Source organism: Schistocerca americana, chromosome 1 (genome assembly GCF_021461395.2).
Source record: "Schistocerca americana isolate TAMUIC-IGC-003095 chromosome 1, iqSchAmer2.1, whole genome shotgun sequence".
NCBI lineage: Eukaryota > Metazoa > Arthropoda > Insecta > Orthoptera > Acrididae > Schistocerca > Schistocerca americana.
The window spans coordinates 1,248,137,617-1,248,164,875 of record NC_060119.1 but is presented as its reverse complement, the minus strand read 5'-3'; the positions used below and the strand labels follow the sequence as shown (position 1 = coordinate 1,248,164,875).

Genomic DNA, 27,259 nt, shown 5'->3' with positions numbered 1-27,259 from the left:
CGACGATCACCAGTGGTGTACGGCCAGTGTAGGAGATCGCTCCCCACACCATGATGCCGGGTGTTGGCCCTGTGTGCCTCGGTCGTATGCAGTCCTGACTGTGGCGCTCACCTGCACGGCGCCAAACGCGCATACGACCATCATTGGCACTCTCATCGCTGAAGACGACACGTCTCCATTCGTCCCTCCATTCACGCCTGTCGCGACACCACTGGAGGCGGGCTGCACGATGTTGGGGCGTGAGCGGAAGACGGCCTAACGGTGTGCGGGACCGTAGCCCAGCTTCATGGAGACGGTTGCGAATGGTCCTCGCCGATACCCCAGGAGCAACAGTGTCCCTAATTTGCTGGGAAGTGGCGGTGCGGTCCCCTACGGCACTGCGTAGTATCCTACGGTCTTGGCGTGCATCCGTGCGTCGCTGCGGTCCGGTCCCAGGTCGACGGGCACGTGCACCTTCCGCCGACCACTGGCGACAACATCGATGTACTGTGGAGACCTCACGCCCCACGTGTTGAGCAATTCGGCGGTACGTCCACCCGGCCTCCCGCATGCCCACTATACGCCCTCGCTCAAAGTCCGTCAACTGCACATACGGTTCACGTCCACGCTGTCGCGGCATGCTACCAGTGTTAAAGACTGCGATGGAGCTCTGTATGCCACGGCAAACTGGCTGACACTGACGGCGGCGGTGCACAAATGCTGCACAGCTAGCGCCATTCGACGGCCAACACCGCGGTTCCTGGTGTGTCCGCTGTGCCGTGCGTGTGATCATTGCTTGTACAGCCCTCTCGCAGTGTCCGGAGCAAGTATGGTGGGTCTGACACACCGGTGTCAATGTGTTCTTTTTTCCATTTCCAGGAGTGTATATGCAGTTCATAATTTTGAAAAACTTCCATTTTTTTTTAAAAGAAAGCCCTGTTGGCCGCTCTGGGACATGAGAATGAAATGACAGTAAAGTAAAAGGCGGGGAATCAGTCTAGCAACGACACGGACTGCAGGGGCAAAGTCCACTGACGTAAAGAAATTTGACAAAGGAGCTACTGTAATGGTCCGGCGTCTAGGAAGGGGCATCTCAGAAACTACGAAACTAGTTGGCTGTTCGCCAACTACTGTCTTGAGCTTGAAGGCGGTGAAACAACGACTAGTGATAAGGTGTTCGGCGTTAGAATGTTTCGTGGTTTATTTTCCTATTGAAGATAATAGGAATGGGCCGTTGAAACAATCCAGTAGAGCCCTTGAACCGTGAACCGCCTTCTCTCCAGTGGAATTCGATTCGCAGCATCGATGATGGTGAAAGAGATATTTTCTCCAGTCTAGTGGAATCACACGCCCAGATAAGTGGAACTCAGTGTATTTCCTATAACACAAAATCCTAACATCTTCTAAGTGATCGATTACATAGTCACAAAATTCCAGGTAGGCGTTTGCATGAATGCGTCTCACAAGCGACTCTGAACAATTTTTTTCAATAAAATCTGAACATCAGTTGCCTTTTCGGCGATTTCTTTGACGCCATGAAGGTACTGTACACTCCAAGCCCTTCACTCGCGACCGCACTGAGCTGAAGATTCCTCCCAGCAGGCAGAAGTGCCAGTCCACGGCCCTCATCGCCATGGGGAGAACTCTGATGTGCTCAAACCATCAAAAACGTCCCGGAAGTGTGATGTTCCCTACTTACTAACTACCTTAAGCTACGTACATCTTTCGTTGGCCAATGGAGATTGAGGACTGGAACATTTCATCCTACGAATGACATGTTACATATCAGCGTCAGCAACTCATCAGAGGACATGGAGATCAGAGACTTGCCTGCTCTGTAAAGCAGGATAGGTGGCGATATGTGACAGATGTGACTGCAAAATACAATGCTGATGCAGGTAGAGCTCTTTCGGAGCACAGTGTACAGTGCACATTGTTGAAAATTGGGCTCCGCAGCAGACGACATTTTCGTATTCCCATGCTGACCTAACGACATCGTCAGTTACGGTTACAGTGGGTACGGGGTTTCAGAATTGGACTGTTGATCTATCTAAACGTGTCATCCAGTAGCATGAATCGCCTTTCTTGTTACTACGGTTCCATTGTCGTGTCTGGATAAATGTCATCCAAGCGAACCGCTGCCTGAAAGCGTGTCGCACGCGTTGGCGGGTGGGGGCCAGTATTACGCTACGGGGGCCATTCATCTGGGCTTCCACTGGATGTTTGACAACTGACGGCACCACGATAGTAGTGAGCCCTTCATGTTTGCTATCTTTCGCAATGGCGATGGCAACTCCAAGTAGGATGATTATAAGTGGCAAAAGGTCAGAAACGTGCTACAGTTTTGAGGAACTTCTTGGTGAACTCATGCTCATATCTTGGTGACCAAATCCAGCTGACATGAACCTGACAGATCACATTTGGGGCTCCATCTCCGTGCTCACAAACCTGTGCTTAGACATCTGGTGCTTCATACAGCGCTTTTCAAAAAGAACGTACGTATACAAAGTATTATCTCGACAAAACCATCGATTACTGCACCACGGCTCTGTTATTGGAGGATTGATAATTTATATAGTTTATATTCGTTGCCGCTAGATGTCGGTTGTATTCTGTTTGCTTGGTTACCGTCATTTGTTGTAAAATGGCTACTCTGCAGCAGAAATCATTTTCGTTCTAGAGTTTGCGAAGTGTAATTCCGTTATTATAGTGTAAAGACATTTTAGGTTGAGGTACCAAACTGATTATTCAAAGGGATGAAATATCCGCAGATGGTATCGAAAGTTTGTAGACACAGTATATCTATGTGAAGGTAAGAGACCTGGCCGCGCTCGTGTTTCCGGTGATAAGTCGCACGAATTGAAACTGCTTTCAACGCAGTCTCACAAAATTAATTCGTCGTGTCGTTTGGGAGCTACAACTGCTTACAACAACAGTTTATCGTGTTTTGAGACGTCGGTTGATTCTGAAGGCGTACAAGTTAGAGCTGTTACAGGCTCTACGTCATGACAAATGGTTCAAATGGCTCTGAGCACTATGGGACTCAACATCTTACGTCATAAGTCCCCTACAACTTAGAACTACTTAAACCTAACCTAAGGACATCACACACACCCATGCCCGAGGCAGGATTCGAACCTGCGACCGTAGCAGTCCCGCGGTTCCGGACTGCAGCGCCAGAACCGCATGGCCACCGCGGCCGGCACGTCATGACAACAAAAGCAAATGTGTGGCATTTTATGACGAGCTTCAGAATGCTATTTACAATTCACACTTGCTTCGTGCTCAGGGATGAAGCGACTTTCCGCCTTGCGGGGAAGGTAAACAAACACAATATTCGAATTTTGGGGCCAACAGAACCCACATGGACGCACGAGATTAGCCAAAAGTGAATGTGTTTTGTGCGATATCCCATTCATCTGTTATTTGATGGAAACACTATCAACGGTCAGCAGTGTCATACTATGTTTCAAAACCGGTTGTTTCCCAGGCTGGACGAGGACAACTTCATTTCTCAACAAGACGGGGCATTCCATCATTGAAGTCTCCAAGTGCGTTAATACCCGAGACTTTGTAGGCCTTCTGGTCGTCAAACAGCTAGCGGTTTATCATTTCTCAGCTGGCCTCCACTGTCATCCCGTGAAGTCTTGTGGGGTTTCATTAAAAACAACGTTTACGTGCAAATACTGCCACAGAACCTAGAAGAGTTGAAGAACCGGAGTATTAGTGACGGAATACCAGGGTCGATGGCCGTTCTTACCCGAGTGCGGGAGAAATTCGAGCATCGATGTAATGTTGTTCGTGACGCTGGCGGAGGACATACTGGGCATCTGTAATCTAAACTTGAGAGATTCGTCAATATGTGTACCAAGTTTCATAGTTGTATGTCTTACACTTTAATAAATATACGTGTTAGAAATATATACGTTCTTTTTGAAAGCCTACCAAGGAATTTTTGAATCGATGAGATACAGAATCAGTACTGTATTTTGTTTCAGAGGTAGACCATGCCATATTAAGCATGTGGCCATAACGTTTTGACTCATCATTGTATGTCCACAAATAAACTGTGTAAAATGCATGGACGAGAATACTCTTTACATATTGTCATGGATTGAGGTTTCTTTGTGCTGCATTCATATATGAAGCTGGGTAGTACTTGTGACTATATGTCTCCGTGCAAGTCACATTATGTCTTGATGGTCACTCTGGTACTCTGTGTTTACCGAGCGAGGTGGCGCATTGCTTAGTACACTGGAATCGCGTTCGAGATGACGACGGTTGAATCCCGCGTCCGGCCATCCTGATTTAGGTTTTCCGTGATGTCCCTAGATCACTTCAGGCAAATGCAGGGATGGTTCCTTTGAAAGGGCACGGCCGATTTCCTTCCCCATCCTTCCCCAATCCGAGCTTGTGCTCCGTCTCTAATGACCTCGTTGTCGACGGGTCGTTAAACACTAATTTCCTCCTCCTCTGTGTTCAAAGCTGAAGAATAAGCTTAATTTCTGTCCTAAAGATTTCTTGAGTGTTCTTGTACATACATGTATTCCGACATTTCTGTCACAGTCTCCCGCAAGGCATACGAGCCTGTAACTACTTGGGGCATACTTCTTAGAACAGCCACCATACCTATTGTTATTCTATCCTGATATGTACTTCTCTGACTATATTAATATACCTGCATAATTATTTCATCATTTTGTGTCTTTCCTTTCCTCCCAATGAAGCAGCTTTTTGTAGTAGATTTTTTACATGATACAAATATTTATGGAAACATAGCAAAATTTATTGTGTTCTTTTATTGTTTTTTATTTTTGTCTGGCAACAGTCAGTATTCCATTTATATTCTAACACAGAAATCAATTTCGACATAGTTCAAGATATTTCCGTACAAATATAATACAGTGAAAACAAAACTCGTATCAGATAAGTCTTACTTTTCAACAAAATCGCCTAGGCATTACATATACAGAGAACATATAGCTAATTTCATCAGGAACTGTCACTGGTAAGAATGAAGTTAAAACTTTCAAGATCCAGAGATTCAATCGTCTTTTTCTGTTTTGTGGGTCTACCAGTCCACTGCCAATGTTTCCTGTATGATCAGTTTACAAGCAGACACCCGTCTTCTCCCTCAAAATTGTTGATATTGCTTTATGGGTTTCATTTGAATCTACTGTATTTAATAAAGTTCGTTGATTAGTTGATACCTACCGCCAGCGACCGTTGTTGTGGCGATGTTGAAGTGCACCCTAGTGGAACCGGCGCTGTTGTGGGCAGTGAGTCTCAGCTGGTACCACGTGGCCGGTTGCAGGTCCCCTATTAGCAGCGTCTTTGGTGGTGCGTTGTTGTCAATCAGTATCCACTCATTTTCGTCTCCGAGAATTCGATACTCCACAACAAAGTACAACATGGAGCATTCACCGTCTGGCCAAGAGTGCAAATGCAAACACAGGGAAGTTGCATTTGCGGAGACGAGTATATCTGAGTTCGGTACCTGCGGTTCTAAGAAACGTTAACTAAATTAGTAACAGATATAGAGTATATACATTTTTCAGACAGAGGACTACACAAATTTATTTGTATTGAACCTCAAGCCTTCAAGAAATAAATTAGACTGTTTCTAATGATTTAATTTGTCATAGGTATCTCTGCATTATGGTGGTTCTCCACAGTGATAAAAAGTATATAAAGGAAAAAGAGAACAAGAGCTATTGGTCAGATATTAAATCTAGAATAATTTCAAGTTAACTGATATTAAAAAAAAGACTCACCACGAAGAAGGTATACAAATTGGTCACAAACTAAGATGCATACAGTTGCCGACGAAAAATGCGAAACTGTAAACCTTGGCGGCCCATGGATGAAAGTGCAACGCTGCAGCGGAATTTCACCGCACAGCTGACAAGGATAGTAAATAGGTGACATGTTGATACCAGGTCGTAAAGTCCTCGGGGCCTAGAAACGATGGAATGACTCCATCTCTCCCACAGCCGTAGTGGTCCACAACCCCGCGACAACTACCGCAGTCCACTTCACCCCTCCGCTGCCCCACAGCGAACCATTCTTTCAGGGTTATTGTGCGGTTCAGCCCCCGGTGGTCCTCCTCCTTCACCCCCCTCCCTCCCCCTCCCCGGGGAACGTCTCACACCAGACGAGTGTAACCCCTATGTTTGCGTGGTAGAGCAATGGCGGTGTGTACGTGAACGTGCAGAACTTGTTTGCGCAGCAATCGCCGACATAGTGTAGCTGAGGCGGAATAAGGGGAACGAGCCCGCATTGGCTGATGGAGAACCGCCCGAAAAGAATCCACAGACTGGCCGGCTCACAGGACCTCGACACAAGCCCACCAGGCGGATTCGTGCCGGGAACCAGTTGCTCCTTCCCAATCCGGAAACGCCGTGCGTTAGATCGCACGGCTAACCGGGTGGGCCAGTTGGACAGTAACGATGCCTCGCCCGCCTGGTTGACCGTGCGGTCTAAGGCACTGCTTTCCGGGTGTTCCCGCCAGCCTGTGGATGGTTTTTAAGGCGGTTTTCCATCTGCCTCAGCGAATGCGGGCTGGTTGCCCTTATTCTGCCTCAGTTACACTACGTAGGCGATTGCTGCGCAAACACTGTCCCCACGTACGCTCACACCACCATTACTCTACCACGCAAACATTTGGGGTTACACTCCTCTGGTGTGAGACGTTCCCGATGGGGGTGGGGGTACACTGGGGGCTGAACCGTGCAATATCCCTGGGCTCGGTGTGGGGCAGCGGTGGGGTGATAGGACTGCTGTAGCCTGTTGTGGGGTTGTGAACCACTGAGGGCTACGGCGAGAACAAAGCCTCTCCGTCCTTTCTACGCCACCAGTTGCATACAATGCAATACAACTATGCCTGTGAACAATACGCACAGATTTCAAGATTTCAGCATTTGAGGGAGGACGCGCTGTTGGGCTCAAAGAAGCTGGTTGGAGTAACTGGCGAATCACTCGACATTTGAATAGGAGCGATGCCACTATCCGACGATGTTGGCAACATTGGTTGAGCCATGGTCGAACACAGCATCAAGAAGAGACCAGTCGATTTAGAGAGACAGCAGAACGTGAGGGCCGAGCAGCCGTCAGAGAGGCACCCAGAGACGGGGGTTCCCCGTTATGATCGATCTGACGTGCAACTGGTGCTTCAGTGACCACAAGCGCCATTAATACGCGGCTCACGTAAGAGAGGCCGAACTCACGACGCCCCCTGCGCCGACTACCGTTGGCTCCTGTACACCAACAAACCCATTTGCAGTGGTGTTGGCCACATTCAGCCTGGAATCTCATTGATTGGAGTAGGATTCCAGAATAAGGATTTCACTCTGCAGCAGAGTGCGCCCTGATATAAAACTTCCTGGCAGATTAAAACTGTGTGGCGGACTGAGGCACCGGTGCGGCACACAGTTTTAATCTGCCAGTAAGTTTCATAACAGCGCACACTCTGCTGCAGAGTGAAAATCTCATTTTGGAAACATCCCGTAGGCTGTGGCTAGCCCATGTCTCCGCAATATCCTTTCTTTCAGGAGTGTTAGTCCTGCATGGTTCGCAGGAGAGCTTCTGTAAAGTTTGGAAGGTAGGAGACGAGGTACTGGCGGAAGTAAAGCTGTGACGACGGGGCGTGAGTCGTGCTTCGGTAGCTCAGTTGGTAGAGCACTTGCCTGGGCAGCCTTGGAGTAGTCTCCAGCGATGAGTCTTGCTTCAACTGATTCCCAATGACTAGCAAAGACGTGGCTGGAGACGCCCCAGATAGCTGTGGGATACCGAACTGACTGACGCCCGTCATACTGCCCGACAACCAGGAGTGATGGTCTGGGGTGTCATTTGTTTTCATAGCAGGACCACTTTGGTTGTCCTCCGCGGCACCCTTACAGCACGGCAGTACGTCGACCATATTCTACGCACTGTTTTGTTGTCTTTCATATAGAAAACTACCCTGGCCTTACATTTCAGCAAGATAGTGCGCAGCCGTAGGCGGCGAGAGTTTCTACTGCCTGTCTTCGTGCTTGCCAAACCCTACCTTGACCAGCAAGGTCGCCAGATCTATCCGCAGTTGAGAACATTTGAGGCATTTTTGGCAGGTTCCTGAAACCAGTTGGGGATTCTGATGATCTAACCCGTCGGTTGGACGAAATTTGGCACGATATCTCTCAGGAGGACATCCAACAATCCTATCAATCAATGCCAAACTGAATAACTGTTTCCATAAGGGTCAGAGGTGGACCAACTCGTTATTAATTTGCTTCGTTTGCGAAGCACTTTCTGTTGAATAAATCTTCCAATTTTTCTGAAATTGTTATTAGTTGTTTGCACATCTACAGATTTCGGGTCATCCGGATAATTCCTTCATGGTGCATAGTTCTTTCTTTGTTTCAGAGGTTATATACACGTATGAAGAAATTATCAGTGAAATTAATTAGAATTTGACTTTAATGTAAATGAAGTTATGGAGCTAGAATCATAGTTTTAAAAATACCACTTTTACACGTCACTGATTACTAGGAATAGACTTACAACTAAAGGTATACTATGAGACGAGAAATTCAAAGGTTTTCTCTGTTGTCGTCATCAGGAAAAATGAGACTGGTATCCTGTGGACCACAGAGTGGAATGATAGATCCCTTAATCGGGTAGATAGGTTAGAGAATTTGAAAGGGAAGTGGATAGCTTGAATTTAGATATAGTGGGAATTAGTCAAGTGCGGTGGCAGGAAGAAAGGGACTTTCGGTCAGGTTAGTACAGAGTTATCATCAGACAGGGCTAATGCCGCGTAAGCCTAAATGAACAATAAAATAGGAATGCAGCCGAGCTACTGAGTACAGCATAGTCAACGTATTTGGTAGGCAACATAGACTTGAAGCCAACACTGTGGTAAGGTTTACATTCCAACTAGCTCCGCACACGATGAAGAGATTGAAAGAACGTATGACGAGATAAAGGATGTTATTCAGACAGTTAGACGAAATAAAATTTTAATTGTGATGCATGACTGGGTTTCGATTGTAGTAAAAGGAAGAGAAGGGAAAACAGCAAGAGAACGTGGACTGGGGCAAAGGAATGAGAGATGAAGCTCTCTGGTAGACTTTTGTATAGGGCGTAACTTAAAGGTCGCAAACAGTTGGTTTAAGAATCGTAAAGAAAAGGTTGTTCATGTGGCAAAGAAGTGGGGACAATGGATGATTTAAAACTGTTTATATAGTGGCAAGACAGAGCTTTCGAAAGCAGATTTTAAATTGTAAGGCTTTCCAGGGACAGATGTGGACTCCGACCATTATTAGTTATGAACTGCAGACTAAAATTGAAGAAACCGCGAAAAGGTAGTAAATTAATAATATGGGATCCGGATAAATTGAAATAACTGGTTATAGTCGAGAGTTCCAGAAAGAACATTTGGCAATGTTGGACTGAAAGACGGAAAAGAAATACAACAGAAAACGAACGGGTAGCTTTGAGAGATGAAATAGCGAAGACAACACGGGATTACATGGGTGAAACGTCAAGACCTAGTAAAATTCTAGGATAGTTCGGAGATATTGACTTTAATTGAAATAAGGAGAAAATATGAAAATGCAGCAAATGAAGCAGGCTGAAGGGAATACAGGTGTCCGAAAAATGAAACTTACGGAATGTGCGAAATGGCTAAGAAGCAATGGATAGCGGACAAATGCAAGGTTGTAGAAACATGCATAACGAGAGGAAATATAGATGCTGCATATAGGAAAACTAGAGGCAGGTTTGGAGGAAAGAGCAATAGCTTTATGAATATCAATTCAGACGGCTAGCCAGTACTAACACTGAGGAAATTAGGTTAGGAAATGAGACACTAAAATCAGTAGAAGAGATTCGTTATTTGGGCAGCAGAATAGCTAATGACGGCCTAAGTAGGGAAGATATGAAGGGCAGACTGGTAATAAGAAGAAAAGTATTCCTGAAAAAGAGGAATTTGTTGACATCTAACATAAATTCAAGCGTTAAGAAGTCTATTTTTGTAAGCGTTTGTCTCGAGTGTGCCTTGTATGGTAGTGAAACGTGGACTATAGGCTTTTCAGATAAGAAGAAGATACTGGCTTTTGAAATGTGGTGCTGCAGAAGAATGCTGAATGTTGAATAATAAATGAGGAAGTACTGAAACGAAGTGGGAGAAAATGAAATTTATAGCTCAACTTGACTAAAAGAAGGGATCATTTGATAAGATATGTCCTAAGTCATGAAAAAATGGCAGTTTGGCAAGTGAGGGGAGTAAATGTTGTAGAGGGAGTCCAAGGCTTGAATATAGTAAACAGGTACTAATGGATGTAGATTTCCGATGCCATGCAGAGCACTCAGAACTCTACTGAACTGTAACTCTATTGAACTGTCGGGGAATGCATGACGCAGATGCCCAGAACCAGCCTAAACTCAACTGCCATTGTTCGTAACCTCAGCTGTAACACATTAACAGTGCAAAATAACAACGACAAGGCATAAAACGTGACTAACCTGTTCCTTTTGTCTTAGCCGTCAGAATAGCACTTCGTGGACTGTCTCCAATTCTGTTGTGTGCAGAAATAAATATGTGATATGTAGATCCACAGCTGAGATTCTCCAGCGTGTGAAATGCCTTTTCAGCCTCCAGATGCACTTCTTCCAAGTTTCCGTGGTCCCTTTTGTAGTTTAATACATAACCTGGACAGTAATTGTGACAATATTTGGGAAATTCAGAAACATCTATAGCATTATAATTATTTTATTACATGTACTGGTGATGTATAAAACACACGCGCATGCACGCCCGCCTTTCCACTCGTCCACCCGCCTGCGCGCGCACACACACACACACACACACACACACAAATGCTTTCTGAAAATACCAATATACGTACAGAGCTACATCTATATAAACAAAAAGCAAAATCGTGTATCTCTGAAAGTTCTTCACCAATTTCTTTGAAATTTTGTCACAACGTTGCATTCGAAGACGTACATGTTTTTATATACCTACTGCAGTGTATATACAGAGTGAGTCAGGAGGTAAGTTACGTGCTTTGAGGGGTTATAGTATAAGTGATTCTGAACAAAAAAAATCATATGGACGTATGCTCTATTCCGAAACTGGTCGTGCGGTAGCGTTCTCGCTTCTCGCGCCCGGGTTCCCGGGTTCGATTCCCGGCGGGGTCAGGGATTTTCTCTGCCTCGTGATGGCTGGGTGTTGTGTGCTGTCCTTAGGATAGTTCGGTTTAAGTAGTTCTAAGTTCTAGGGGACTGATGACCATAGATGTTAAGTCCCATAGTGCTCAGAGCCATTTGAACCATTTTCTATTCCGAATGGTTTCCGATATAGAACACATTTAATATCACTTTTGTACGTTTTTCTTGAATAACTCGAAAACCGCACCCTCCAGTGAATTAAACTATATTAAAATTTCTACAAGAAAGTTCCTATTCATTTTTTTCTCTAGAACTAACGGTTTGTGCGGGGAGAGCGCGAGACTGTTGAAGAACTCGCTCGACGCGCATGCGCTGTAGCTTACGTACTTTTTGTTGGCCAGTTTCGGGTAGTTTCCCGACTTGATAGACCACAAGTGTTCCGTATCAAACTGTTCGTCTCAACTTGTTACCTCAATATGCTACATCAAATTGGCCTACAAAAACTACATAAACTGCAGCGCATGTGCGTCGAGCGATAAACCATTCGGAACAGGGCATAAGTCCACATGAAGTTTTCTGTTCAGGATCACTAATACCACCATACCTCAAAGCATGTACCTTTCCTCCTTACTCACCCTGTATATATAACAGGGGAACGTTGTTATCAAAAACCTCGTATTCGTTTGTTCAAAATCTTAAATCTTCGAATGTTCTCCACTAGTTGCTTTGAAATTTTGAGAGAGGGTGCTGGAGGACATGGAAAGAGAGGAGGGAGGAGAGGATGGATAGAGGAAAGTGAGCTGAGGTGACAGAGAGAAAGATGGGGAGAGAGAAGCGGTCACGCGGTTCCAGACTGTGGCACCTAGAACCGCTAGGCCACCCCGGCCGGTGGACGGAGAGAGAGAAGGGAAAACAACGGGGGAGGGATGGACAGAGAGAATGGGAGAGAAAGGGTCAGGATAAGATGGGGAGGAAAATAATGGAAGAGAGAGGGGAAGGAGGTGATAGACGGAGGTTGGGGACAGGAGGAGGAGAGTAACAGAGACGGGAGAGAGGAGATTAGGACATATATACAGTTCCCATACGTATTAAAAACGTGTGCTTTCTCCTTCCTTTCTTTTTCAATTAACCAGACTGAGTCACAGCAACGCGTAGTCGGTAACAGCTAGTCTCTGAATAAATGACAGTCAAAATAATAAATGCTAAGATTTTCTTGGTGTGTTCTGTGTGCTTTTATAGGTACTTGCTAGCGAAATGTACAGGTTCTTTCCTTCCCAAGACAGATGCAGAGCTGTAATGGAGTGAGAAAAAAATGCTTCCCTGTGTCAATTTTCGCAGGGCCTTATAAGATGAATTTTATCTTAATGGCATCGACAGCAACCTAACATAGATTCTGCTCAGTGAAATGGAACTTGAAATTTCCTGTTATTTTTGTGAGACATTAAGCGTCCTTCTACGAGTTACACTTGGCTAACACTTCTTTAAGCACTGTATGGGAAGAAGTGCACTTTTATGCAGTTTCATTAGTTTTTTAGTGGAATTAAAAATTTTGAGTGTTAAGTCCCAGAATTTGAAATCTAACTTGAAGGTTCCTTTCTACGTGTGCCTTTTATTACGTACACTAATTCCTTGCCGTATTTTAGAGCGTTGCATGGTAATATGTTCTTGACAGTAGTACACATTATTACAAAAAAATGAAATTTTTATAGTGTTGTTTTCGACTTTTCATTTTATCACCAGTTTTTTGTGACTTATGTAGTGACTTCTTCCATGAGCAAGTGGCTTTCTCTCTGATAGTTCCTGGAATTAAAATATGAACGAAATTTTAGATAGTTGGGAGTTTTCAGCATTACTCTTGCATTCTTATAATTTCCTTAGGCTACGTTTCCTACATGTGTTACAGACCTGAAGATGGTTGCAGATAGCAACCGAAACTAGTTAGCGAACTTTAATTGTGATTGCAAAATTGCGGTGTAAGCATTAAAAGTTTTTTTACTTTAAAAAGTTTTTATTTAATGAAATGAACATAGTTGACATTCAAGAAATTTTCAAAACAGACCATGAACACCGAATGAAAAATGGTGCGCTACATTTATTACAAAGGTTTACAGCATCAAGATCGAAGACGGACTCCATGGGAGTTACAAATAGTGCCGGACGTCCAGCTTCGTATCCACTCTTCAACAATGCATGTAGAATCATATTGGTGTAACAGGATGATGAGAACTGATGAAATGTGATGGCGTACAACCGAATACGAAACAGTCTGTCGTAGAGCTTATACTGAAACTGGCTATACTTTAAGGCGTAGCAGCAGGCAGGGCGATAACATGCTTTATAGGCACGAAAAAACAAACATCCAGGGGTTGAATTTGTCCAGTGGTCGTAATGTCAAAAACTTTTCAGAAGGAATAATTTGCTCTAACGAAGTATAATTTTTACACGCAGACCAGGAATCAAGCAAAAGTGAGTTATTTTGACCAGCTATTGGCCAAAAGCAGTGCTCTATAGTTGTAGTTCTCTTACGCCCTTTTTCCCACTCTTGATTGCTGTGACGTAAATATTCCCTACTGTCCTTGCGAGATCCCGCACAAGAAAAAGTATCGTAGGGGATGGAGCACCTCCAACTTCTCGCAGCACAATAAATAACTTTCCAGCCAATGGACCATCAACATTAATAATCGGCATAATTGTATACGAGTGCTTTAAGGCGTTGTTGTTAGCTGATGTTGATACAACTCTTTTCGTACATGTAATTTTCAGGGTTCCTTTCACATGGGTTTCCCCTTCGAATCCCGACTGGTCGGAACTGAAAACGTTTTGTTTGAAATTTCGGTAACTTACATATTCCAATTCCGTAGCAATGTCTGAAGTTATGCAGCTATCCACTGCTTCCCTTGCGGTCATCGTAATCTATGTCAAGCGCAATTTGATGTGCATAACATAGTAGGTCACTATCATGCTCGTTCTGTAAATTGTATCGAATATCCTTGAAACGGGCAAACAATATTTTTTGTAACAAGCGCTGCCTGTCCTCCCTTGGAAATCATTAGTTTTTCTTATGCAATACACGATCACATTGATGCACCCTTATTCGATAACTGTTCATAATTACATTTTTTACTATGCTGCGGATGATATTCCATGTAAGGAACTACGTTTAGTACTCGCTCCTTGGACAACGATTGTCTACATCTACATCTACATGGATACTCTGCAAATCACATTTAAGTACGTAGCGGAGGGTTTATCGAACCACCTTCACAATTCTCTATTATTCCAATCTCTCCAATCTCGTGTAAGGCGCGGAAAGAAAGAACACCTATATCTTTCTGTACGAGCTATGATTTACCTTATTTTATCTTGGTGGTCGTTTCTCCCTGTACAGGTCGGTGTTAACAAAATACTTTCGCTTTCGGAGGAGAAAGTTGGTGATTGGAATTTCGTGAGAAGATTCCGTCACAACGAAAAACGCCTTTCTTTTAATGCTGTCCAGCCCAAATCCTGTATCATTTCAGTGACACACTCTCCCATATTTCGCGATAATACAAAACGTGCTGCCTTTCTCTGAACTTTTTCGATGTACTCCGTCAGCCATATCTGGTAAGGAACCCACACCACACAGCAGTATTCTAAAAGAGAACGTGCAAGCGTAGTGTAGGCAGTCTCTTTAGTAGATCTGTTACATTTTCTAAGTGTCCTGCCAATAAAACGCAGTATTTGGTTAGCTTCCCCACAACATTTTCTATGTTTTCCTTCCAATTTAAGTTGTTCGTAAGTGTAATTCCTAGATATTTAGTCCTTCATATTTGACTGTGTAACCGAAGTTTAAGGAATTACTTGTCGCATTTATGTGGATGACCTCACACTTTTCGTTATTTAGGGTCAACTGCCAATTTTCGCACCATTCAGATATCTTTTCTAAATCGTTTTGCAGTTTGTTTTGATCTTCTGATGAATTTATTAGTCGATAAAAGACAGTGTCATCTGCAAACAACCGAAGACGGCTGCTCAGATTGTCTCCCGTATCGTTTATATAGACGAGGAACAGCAAAGGGCCTATAACACTACCTTAGAGAACGCCAGAAATCACTTCTCTTTTACACGATGACTTTCCGTCAATTACTAGGAACTTGACCTCTCTGACAGGAAGTCACAAATCCAGTCACATAACTTAGACGATATTCCATAAGCACGCAATTTCACTACAAGCCGCTTGTGTGCTATAGTGTCAAAAGCCTTCAGGAAATCCAGAAATACGGAATCGATTTGAAATCCCTTGTCATTAGCACCCAGCACTTCATGCGAGTAAAGAGCTAGTTGCGTTTCACAAGAACGATGTTTTCTAAACCCATGTTGACTGTGTGTCAGTAGACCGTTTTCTTCGAGATAATTCATAATGTTCGAACACTATATATGTCCCAAAATCTTTTCTAAACCCATGTTGACTGTGTGTCAATAGACCGTTTTCTTCGAGATAATTAATAATGTTCGAACACTATATATGTCCCCAAATCCTGCTGCATACTGACGTTAATGATATGGGCCTGTAATTAAGTGTATTACTCCTATTACCTTTCTTAAATATTGGTGTGACCTGTGAAAATTTCCAGAGTTTGGGTGAGCATCTTTCGTCGAGCGAACGATTGTACTAGCGTTGTCCATAAAGTAAGTTCCGATCGGTCGCGAAATGAAAACCACGGTTAAAATCTGAAACGTTTTATTTGCAACAGTTATGTACACCATCCACCTACTTTTCTAGATAGTCGCCGCTCCGACTTCGAGTTTTATCGTAGTGGTGTATCAACTTTCCACTATCCACATCATAGAAAGCAGCCGCCTGTGCTTTCGGCCAGTTATCTGCACTGGTCTGCAGCTCGTTGTCTGTGAAAAAATATTGTCTTCATAGCCAGCGGTTCTCGTGAGCAGAGATGAGACTCAGGGGGAGCCAATTACGGACTGTATTGTGAGTGATCAAAAACTTCTCATCGGAAACGGTGCAGGAGCGCCTTCATAGCCCCTGCAGTGTGCGGCCGAGAATTGGCATGAAGAAGGAACTGCTCGACAGTTGTGTGATGTGGGCTGCATGACACAGGCGACATCTCTAACCTGGCCGTTATACGTGCCGGGAGACGCTATTCCCTACGCATCTTACGTGATCACTGTTCACTCAAAACTGAAAAGAGCGACGCGACACGATCGACGGCCGTACTAGAGACACTGACAACACTGTGCACTGTGCAAAGGTTTACCTGATTTTCCCAGTGGTTTCCATTTCGCGACCGATCGGAACTTTCTTTCTGGACAGCCCTCGTATATAATTGTCAAGTATGGAGCTAATGCATCAGGATGCTCTGGACCAGAAGACCTGCTTTTATTAAGTGATTCACTACTCCGAGGATATTTACTTCTACGTTACTCATGTTGGCAGCTGTTCTTCATTCGAATTTTGGAATATTTATTTCGTCTTCTTTTGTGAAGGCATTTCGGAAGGCTATGTTTAATACCTCTGCTTTGGCAGCACTGTCTTCGATAGTATTTCCATTGCTGTCATGCAGAGAAGGCATTGCTAGTTTCTTGCCGCTAACATACTTCACATACGACCAGAATCTCTTTGGGTTTTCTGCCAAGTTTCGAGAGAAAGTTTCGTTGTGGAAACTATTATAAGCATCTCACATTGAAATCCGCGCAAAATTTCGAGCTTCTGTAAAAGATGCTTGAAATTTACTTTACTTCGTTTCGCTGGAGACGGCAATTGTGGCTCCCTGTCCGTCAAAGATGACGAAACGTATGGCTCGACGCCTGTTTGAGTAACACTTTCACGTTTTAAGCAGATGTCGTCATCGCTATACTGCTCATGTACATCGTTCGCACTGTCGCGCATATACGACACGACACATTCCACTGACTCGTCTTACAGAAACGCTAAAATTTCATCTGCCACTTCTTTCGCATCATGCAAAATTCCTCGGATGAGTACGAAACATTACAGCGTCGATGGATGGGTATTTTGTTTTTGTTTGGTTAATGTTTTTAGCGCTGATATCAACGGAGATATGGAAGCTTTTTCAACCTGAACCGTACACTTTTTATAACTGTATTCTATAACTCTTGAGAAGACAGTTACAGTGATACAGCGTTTGTTAATGTTGACGTTGAAACCTGTCGTAAAAAATCGAGAGGTATAATAGTGTTTGATAGCGCCATTAGCGGGGCAAGCACCGTCAAGCAGAGCTCTCGCGCTGCGCTGTTTCAGAATGTCCACACATTCGCCTGTTTAAAATGGTTCAAATGGCTCTGAGCACTATGGGACTTAACATCTATGGTCATCAGTCCCCTAGAACTTAGAACTACTTAAACCTAACTAACCTAAGGACGGCACACAACACCCAGTCATCACGAGGCAGAGAAAATCCCTGGCCCCGCCGGGAATCGAACCCGGGAACCCGGGCGTAGGAAGCGAGAACGCTACCGCACGACCACGAGCTACGGACTTCGCCTGTTTACTTGTTTGCAATGTAGGCCGCTCATATCAGCTTCAAAATTCGTTCTTGCAGATATGTACACCAACGGGAAGAAGTTGAGTATACTACTTTTATATGATGAATGTAGAAGAAATGCCGTAAAAAACAACGGTATAGGGGGCTCTCTATCTGGATCACCATTGTCCGACGCGCCAGGAAATTGCACGAATTATTAAGTCGTTAGTGCGGACAGTCTACTTGAACGTAAAAAAAGGGACAAGAAAGAAGACTGCAATTGACAGAGAATACGAAAAAGCCGTTCTGGCTACGACGCTAGCCAATCCGGACAGTGGTACGAGACATACTGCCGAGGAATGTGGAATCAGCCACACGAGTGTCATTCGCATCTTGCATCGACAGAATTTCTTTCCCTATCATCTGTCACTAGATCAGGCACTCATCGACAGTGATTTTGAACGTCGTACAGAATTTGTCGGTCTGCCCTTCAGCAAATGAGAGACGACCCGACGTTTTTCCAGCTTGTGCTCTTTACCGACGGAGTAACGTGTAATAACCACGTTAAGGTAAATTTGTACATCATGCACTGCTGGGCAGCCTACAGTCCACACTGGCTTCGTCAAGTGCAACATCAGCGTGGAGAGTAAACGTATGGTGCGACATCGAAAGAAATTACATTGTGGGACCTTACTTCATCTCAGGCGCTATAAATGGACATTTGGACGTACACTTCTTGACGAACTTTCTGCTCATTCTTCTACACTCATGCTCATAAATTAAGGATAATGCTGATACGTGGTGAAACAACACTCTGCTGGGCGATTTGCGGATTTAAAGCACCTCGGGGTATGACCATGCGGCGCATTTGACCTGCGGTCGTCGCATGGTGGCGCTGGCAGCAGGACACACACGCAGAGGTGTGTTGGTGCATGTCGGGGTACGGGGCAGCGAGTAAGTGTGCAGACGTTTTCAGGCGTCCTAATGGTGATTGTGTGTTCAAATTGGCTCAAAGAGCACATATTGATGACGTTATAAGGTGTAGAATACTAGAGCGACTGGAGGCTGGTCAAACACAGCAGGGCCGTGCGGTTAAAGGCGCTGCAGTCTGGAACCGCAAGACCGCTACGGTCGCAGGTTCGAATCCTGCCTCGGGCATGGATGTTTGTGATGTCCTTAGGTTAGTTAGGTTTAACTAGTTCTAAGTTCTAGGGGACTAATGACCTCAGCAGTTGAGTCCCATAGTGCTCAGAGCCATTTGAACCATTTGAAACACAGCAGGTCGTAGCACGGGCCATCCGCGTGCCACAAGGTGTGATCTCAAGATTATGGCAACGATTCCAGCAGACAGGAAACGTGTCCAGGCGCTACAGTAAGGGACGTACACAGTGTACAACACCACAAGAAGACCGATATCTCACCATCAGTGCCCGCAGGCGGCCACGGAGTACTGCAGGTAGCCTTGCGCGGGACCTTACCGCAGCAACTGGAACAATTGTCTCCGGACACACAGTCTATAGACGACTGAACAGACATGGTTTATTCGCCCGGAGACCTGCAAGGTGCATTCCACTGACCCCTGGTTGCAGGAGAGCCCGTAAAGCCTGGTGTCAAGAACACAGTACGTGGTCACTGGAACAGTGGTCCCAGATTATGTTCACGGACGAGTCCAGGTATAGTGTGAACAGTGATTCTCGCCAGGTTTTCATCTGGCGTGAACCAGCGACCAGATACCAACACCTTAATGTACTTGAAAGGGACCTGTATGGAGGTCGTGGTTCGATGGTGCGGGGTGGGATTATGATTGGTGCACTTACACTACTGCATGTCTTTGACAGAGGAACTGTAACAGGTCAGGTGTATCGTGACGTCATTTTGCACCAGTATGTCCATCTTTTCAGGGGTGCAGTGGGTCCCACCTTCCTCCTGATGGATGATAACGCACGGCCACACTGAGCTGCCATCGTGGAGGAGTACCTTGAAACAGAAGATATCAGGCGAATGGAGTGGCCTGCCTATTCTCCAGACCTGAACCCCATCGAGCACGTCTGGGATGCTCTCGGTCGAAGTACCGCTGCACGTCTTCAAACCCCTACGACACTTCAGGAGCTCCGACAGGTACTGGTACAAGAATGGGAGACTATACCCCAGCAGCTGTTCGACCACGTGATCCAGAGTATGCCAACCCGTTGTGCATCCTGTGTACGTGTTCATGGTGATTATATCCTATACTTATGTCGGGGTACATGCACTGGAAACAGTGGCGTTTTGTAGTACATGTGTCTCGGGACGGTTTTCTCAACTTGCCACCAATACCGTGGACTTACAGGCATGTGTCGTGTGTGTTCTCTATGTGCCAGTAATATTAGCCCCAGTTTTGTGTAGTGTCACGTTGTGTGGCACCACATTCTGCAATTATCCTTAATTTATGAGTATGAGTGTAGAAGAGGTACCACTTGATATTCGCCATAGTAAGTGTTTAAATCACGGCAGCCGTCGAGCTCACTCGTCCCGTGTTGCAACGCAAATACTGAATGAGAACTTTTTTAAACGTTGGATAGGACGAAATTGCGCTTTCAAATAGTCTCCGAGGTCCCCCAGTTTGACTCCTCTTGATTTCTTTCTTTGTCGAGCACTCAAAGATGCAGTCTATGACGAAGCCGCAACTACACAAAACGATATGTGTCATCGAACCTCTAGTACATGCTCTACCATATTATCCGCTGTAATTACAAGTGTCCATCGTTCTTTCGAACGGCGACTGCAAATGTGCCTTTCAGCCCTTGGTCAACAGTTTGGACATATGCTTAAATAAAGGATAAAGATATTTTCATACACAAAATTAGCAGGTGAACTTGCGTCTAGGTCGTAAGTTGGTTCAAGGGCAAGCAAAGTTTTATTCTAGCAGCGCAGGCCTACCTTACGGTATACAACAACGTAGCCTCGTCTGAGACGACTACTTGGCAGAGTTTGCAGCGCTAATGCCAATTCCGATCGCCGTGCTCTCCAATTCTATTACATTTCTCGATATTTTTGCCACAGGTTTCAAAATCAACATTTACAAACGCTTTATCGCTGTGGTTGTCTTCTCAACAGCTATCGACTGCAGTTATAAATAAGTATACGCTTCCACTTAAAAAATACATACTTACTTAAATATCTCAGATGATCCAGAGCTAAAAACATTGACCAAACAAAAATATTCGTGAACCTCGACGCTCTAACATTTGCCGAAAATCGCGTTTCGATATGTATAATCGTTCGCGAAATAAAAGGGTTGTTTCGTATCGGTTAGCAGCATTGTTAAGTTTCAGTTGTTTTTTAATGCTACTGACTTTAATTACTATCTCGTTAAACTTTACTCTGGTACAGCATAGATTCTTCCTCTGTGAAAGGATGTTTGAAACATTTACTTTGATTTTTGGTTTAATATTTACTAGGCTATCTAGATACAATATTTTCTGCAGGCTATCCCTTACAAAACTCTTCTTACTAACAAAACGTGGAATGTGGCGCCATCAATCATATCTCAATGAAATGCTGCAAATTTTGGAGAACAGGCGTTTAAAGAAGAATCGTTACTTGTATGTAATGTATTTGACTTTATTGTTATGGGTGGTGTAATTATGGCTAATTCTGATCTATTAAAGAATACACAGGTGTTTATTTATCTGAAGAAGAGGATTTAATATGTCTTAATCTCTCTTTCGTGTGGCGCTCCCGTCACCGCCTGGTGCAGATCCTCTTAGTTGACTTCTTTTAGGCGACTTGCGTGTTGGCGATCATGAAGTGCTGATGAGGATAACAAAACACCCATTCCTCGAACGAAGAATACCACCAACCCGGTCGGAAATTGAACACGGGACCTTTCGGCTGGCATCCAACCACGTTGACTCCGCAGGTACCAAGGTGGGCGCACTTTTAATCATTTTTTGAATTGTTGTCTAATCTGGTGTCTGTATCTGCATTCGAACAACTACACATTCTTACATTACAATTACTTTCTGAGGGAAAGGTGACCTTTCAACGTTATAATTTATCACCTGTATACATTCATTTGAAGAAGTACGTACCTAAAATGGGTGCACCTCCATCCATACGAGCTGTCCATTGCAATTTAATACTGTGATGGTCTGAACCCAGAACTTCAAGTAAAGGAGCTTCAGGAGGCAAAATTACAATGATCTTGTAGTTTATTCTGTCTTCTCCAAACAGATTTTTTGCAATACAAGAGTAGTTTCCTTCGTACTCTTTCTTCAGCTCTGAAAAAGTGGATAGGAAGCAATACGTTAATCTCACATCGACACTTGGGCGCATGATAAAATGAAAATAAAAAAGTATTTACGTTAACATTTAGAGGAAGAGAGTGAAAAAGTAACATCAACTGCAACAAAAGAACTCGTAACCAATGAAAGCCAATTGTCTTTTTGTAGTGAACATTTCTGACAAATGCGTTACCATTTATTGTTTATATGGACTGCTTGCAAAGGAATTTGCTAGGGTAAAGTTTAAAGCTGCCTTGAAGACTAGCAATAATGTTCATAGCATAATAAAAGTGTACCAACACAATAATTTTTAGAATGTTTGAAAGGAAAATGCATGACGAGTAGCAGAACTTCAGAGAAGTTAAGTCCTGCTGTGCCGTTTCGAGAATAACATAGCAAGATAATTCTGAAAGTTTTTTCAAACCCAACATAAAACCATACAAATATCAACAGCACTAGTGTTTACTGTACGTCCAAGTATGTGTGATTCGATAGATCGTCACAAATGTTAGTGTTGTCAGCTGAATTTGCAAATGGAGCTATGTGATTGTCATATACAGTCTGCAGGTCTTGATATGACCTCTCTTCGTATAGAATTATTATTTAATATTCGGTTGTCGAGTGCTCATAATGTCCAGTTAGAAGGATGTTTAACAAGTAGTGCATTGCCTCTGGCGATTTCTAATGATACTGTGGTGTCACCGCCAGACACCACACTTGCTAGGTGGTAGCCTTTAAATCGGCCGCGGTCCGCTAGTATACGTCGGACCCGCGTGTCGCCACTGTCAGTGATAGCAGACCTAGCGCCACCACACGGCAGGTCTAGAGAGACGTACTAGCACTCGCCCCAGTTGTACAGCCGACTTTGCTAGGAAAGGTTCACTGAGAATTACGCTCTCAATTGCCGAGAAGATAGTTAGCATAGCCTTCAGCTAAGTCAATTGCTACGACCTAGCAAGGCGCCATTTATCCTTTGCTATGTATCTCATGAAGCATGTACAGTAACAAGACCAATGTTCACCAATTGTGGATTAAAGTTAAGTATTCCAGCAGCTACGTACTTTTCTTTATAGCATTAATTACGTATCCTGTTTCATAGCTCACGCCAGCCTGCGTGAGTTTAAGCGCGTGCCTTTCGGTTGCCCGTCACTGTGGATTGGCTGTCTTGCCAGTCCACAACAGATACAATGTACATGGTAGTTTTTGGTAGAATAAACAAAACTTTACGTGTCAACAAACACTAATGTCCTTACTGTAGTAAGGCAGTGACACAAGTACACATGATTTCCACCATTTCGTTGTGCAACTCGCTGCTTAGCCGGGAGTCTCATAGTTTCATCTTAGAAATATGTGTTTGTCACGCTAGCCAACTTGTGACAGTCTCTGTTTGAGTTATTAAGGGTCTTCCATGAACTTGAGTTGTGAGCAGTATAGAGCAGCTGCTGACAATTCGTCATGTCAGATTTATGGCCAACGACGAATACTCACCCAGCAGATACGTACGAAAATACATAGCGTTCACATAACGTTCCTTCAATCTCTGTCTTTGCCTTGTATACACTTTTGTTATTTCCGCACCTACGTGGGCAAATTGTTGGTCTTTTCATTGTGAGTGCCTCTGTAACTAAGGTAGCCGAAGTATTTGATGCTCCAAGAGCATATTGTCGAAGTTTTATACAGCATACAGGCATGCGGAAAAGCATCATCCGCTAAGTCACAACGTGGATGGAAGGGTGTGTTAAGTAATCATGACGGACGGTCATTAAAGAGGATTGTGACGAAAAATAAGAAGACGCGAGCTGGTAACATCACAGCAGAACTAGATGGCGCACTCGCGAATATTTTAAGCACCAAAACAAAGCCAAGTGAGCTCCATAAGGAGGAAACTGTAAGTAAGCCTTGAATTCAAAAGTCTCTCAAAAGTGATGCAAATGCCTGTGACACGAAATTCTGGACTATGGAGCAATGGAGTAAAGTCGTTTGGTCGGATTAATCGTTTCACGCTGTTTCAAATTTCTCGTCGAGTTTACGTCCCAAGAGTGATACATGGCGACGGTTCGGTGACGATTTCACCAACCATATGGTGGTATTCCATGGGTAGTGCATTCACGGAGCTGTCATTTGGGCTCAGACGATTCATATGAAAACGTTCCCGACCTGATTATGGCTGCACGACGGCAGATAACAGACTTTGAACGCAGAACAGTAGTTGGAACTAAACGCACGGGACATTCCATTTCGGAAATCTTTTGCGATTTCATTATTTTGCCTCCCACAGTGGAAATACTGTGCCGAGAATATCAAATTTCAGGCATTACTTCTCACCACGGACAACGCAGTGGCCGACGGACTCCACTTAACGCCGGCAGGGGTGGCCGAGCGGTACTAGGCGCTAGAGTCTGGAACTGCGCGACCGCTACGGTCGCAGGTTCGAATCCTCCCTCGGGCATGCGTGTGTGTGATGTCCTTAGGTTAGTTAGGTTTAAGTAGTTCTAAGTTCTAGGGGACTGATGACCTCAGATATTAAGTCCCATAGTGCTCAGAGCCATTTGAAGCATTCTTGAACTCCACTTAACGACCGATAGCAGCGGTGCATACTAAGCGCTAGAGTCTGGAACTGCGCGACCGCTACGGTCGCAGGATCGAATCCTGCCTCGCGCATGGATGTGTGTGATGTCTTTAGGTTAGTTAGGTTTAAGTAGTTATAAGATCTAGGGGACTGATGACCTCAGAAATTAAGTCACATAGTGCTCAGAGCCATTTGAAGCATTTTTGAACTCCACTTAACGACCTATAGCAGCGGTGCATACTAGGCGCTAGAATCTGGAACTGCGCGACCGCTACGGTCGCAGGTTCGAATCCTGCCTCGCGCATGGATGTGTGTGATGTCCTTAGGTTAGTTAGGTTTAAGTAGTTCTAAGTTCTAGGGGACTGATGACCTCAGAAAATAAGTCCCATAGTGCTCAGAGCCATTTGAAGCATTTTTGAACTCCACTTAACGACCGATAGCAGCGGTGCATACTAGGCGCTAGAGTCTGGAACTGCGCGACCGCTACGGTCGCAGGTTCGAATCCTGCCTCGCGCATGGATGTGTGTGATGTCCTTAGGTTAGTTAGGTTTAAGTAGTTCTAAGTTCTAGGGGACTGATGACCTCAGAAATTAAGTCCCATAGTGCTCAGAGCCATTTGAAGCATTTTTGAACTCCACTTAACGACCGATAGCAGCGATGTATAGTAGGTGCTAGAGTCTGGAACTGCGCGACCGCTACAGTCGCAGGTTCGAATCCTGCCTCGCGCATGGATGTGTGTGATGTCCTTAGGGTAGTTAGGTTTAAGTAGTTCTAAGTTCTAGGGGACTGATGACTTCAGAAATTAAGTCCCATAGTGCTCAGAGCCATTTGAACCATTTTTGAACTCCACTTAACGACCGATAGCAGCGGTGCATACGTAGGGTTGTGAGTGCTAATAGACAAGCATCACTGCGTGAACACAGTCGTAGAAATCACTGTGCGACGTACGACGAACGTATCCGTTAGGACAGCGGGGCGAAATTTGGCATTAATGGGCTATGGCAGGAGACGACCGACACGAGTGCCTCTCCTGGGCCCGTTACTATATCGACTGGACGCTAGACGACCGGAAAGCTGTGGCCTGGTCAGATGAGACCCGATTTCAGTTGGTGAGAGCTGATGGTAGGCTTCGAGTATGGCGCGGACCCCACGAAGTCTGTGACCTAAGCTGTCAACAAAGCACTGTGCAAGCTGGTGGTGCCTCCGTAAGGGCGTCGGCTGTCTTTGCACGGAATGGACTGGGTCCTCTGGTCCAACTGAACGGATCATTGACAAGAGATGATTACGTTCGGCTACGTGGAGACCAATTTCAGGCACTCATGGACTTCATATTTGCAAACAACGATGTCATGTCAGCGAGCCACAATTGTTCGCGATTGGTTTGAAGAATATACTGACAGTTCGAGCGAATGGTTTGGCCAACTGGATTTCCCGATATGAATTCCATCGAAGATATATGGGACAGAATCGAAAGGTCTGTTCGTGCACAAGATACTGCACCGGCAACATTTTCACAATTATGGGGGGCTATAGAGGCAGCATGGTTCAGTATTTCTACACATTTCCAACGACTTATTGAGTCCACGTGACGTCGATTTGCTGTACTGCGATGGGCAAAAGGAGGTTCGATACGAGTCATGGACTGTGCGGCTGGTCCCGGCGGAGGTTCGAGTCCTCCCTCGGGCATGGGTGTGTGTGTTTGTCCTTAGGATAATTTAGGTTAAGTAGTGTGTAAGCTTAGGGACTGATGACCTTAGCAGTTAAGCCCCGTAAGATTTTACACACATTTGAACATTCGATCGACACGATATTAGGATGTATCTCATGACTTTTGTCACGTCAGTGTTTACATCGGTAACTTCAGTTTCTTGCTCACCGTGTAGAGTGGCATACGAGAGCCTCTCGCAGGGATATACTAGAAAAAAAAGAGGAAGAGCGAACAAACTATGTAACAAAAGTCAAAATATCCACGGGTGTGCTGCCGGTCTATAGTGTCCAAGTGTCCAACGGGCACAATATTTCGGCGATCATACATGTCGCCATCATCAGGTGAACTGACGGACTGAGCTCCTGTGAACGTGCCGACACGTAGATCCGTACGGTATGGCTGCTCAGAGGGAACTCGGTTCGGTCGCGGCGGCGGCCGATTTAAATACCCTCCGCCCGCGGCGAGCTCCCTCCGCCGTCCGCGCCCCGCGCCACGGTCGCGCGGTGGAACAGATTGCGACGGCGTCTGAGATGACGTCGGTGTGATGGCTCTGTCCGCCGTGGTCGTTACAACTATACGTTTCCTCGATTGGGTTACTCAAGAGTAAATCGAGCAAACGTATAGACCGGCAGCACACCCGTGGATATTTTGATTATCAAATACACCGGGAGAAACTCAAGAATCACAATGTAACAAAAGTGTCATGGAGCAACACTCGCAATTAGATGACTTACTGGTGATGAGAAGAGAGCTCTGTGAGATGCTGAATCTGGGGTCGGCTTTGAGGTTCTCCTTCCTGTGTTGCCACGACACGTTTGGGGTGGGGTTTCCCACTGCCGTACACTCCAGCGTCACACTGGCGTCCAGGGCTTCGCGTAGAACTTGAGAAAAGGACGCAATGCGCGCCGGAGCTGAAAATGGAAACATAAACAACAGTTTAAAAGTATCTGTATTTTTTTTGTCTTTCATTTTTCAAAGAGAATGGCAAACTTTGAGCAGAAATGCTGGAAATAACTCTACGTTATACTCGGTTTCCTCCGTTAAGACTAGTCCCTTGAAATACGCTAAAAAGTTGGAAATAACTCTACGTTATCCTGAGTTTGTCATT

The 27,259-nt window shown here is 44.8% G+C and overlaps 1 protein-coding gene across 1 annotated transcript in view; it reads right to left on the bottom strand.

The window, feature by feature from the left end:
* LOC124598566 (Down syndrome cell adhesion molecule-like protein Dscam2) overlaps window positions 1–27,259 on the bottom strand; it is a 366,134-nt gene that overhangs the window by 33,482 nt on the left and 305,393 nt on the right. Inside the window, exons 25-28 of the mRNA XM_047136009.1 lie at window positions 26,886–27,062; window positions 21,683–21,871; window positions 10,483–10,668; window positions 5,194–5,484 (exon numbers count right to left, since the gene is read on the bottom strand). Coding sequence (XP_046991965.1) covers window positions 5,194–5,484; window positions 10,483–10,668; window positions 21,683–21,871; window positions 26,886–27,062 — 843 coding nt within the window. The remainder of the gene's footprint in view (window positions 1–5,193; window positions 5,485–10,482; window positions 10,669–21,682; window positions 21,872–26,885; window positions 27,063–27,259) is intronic.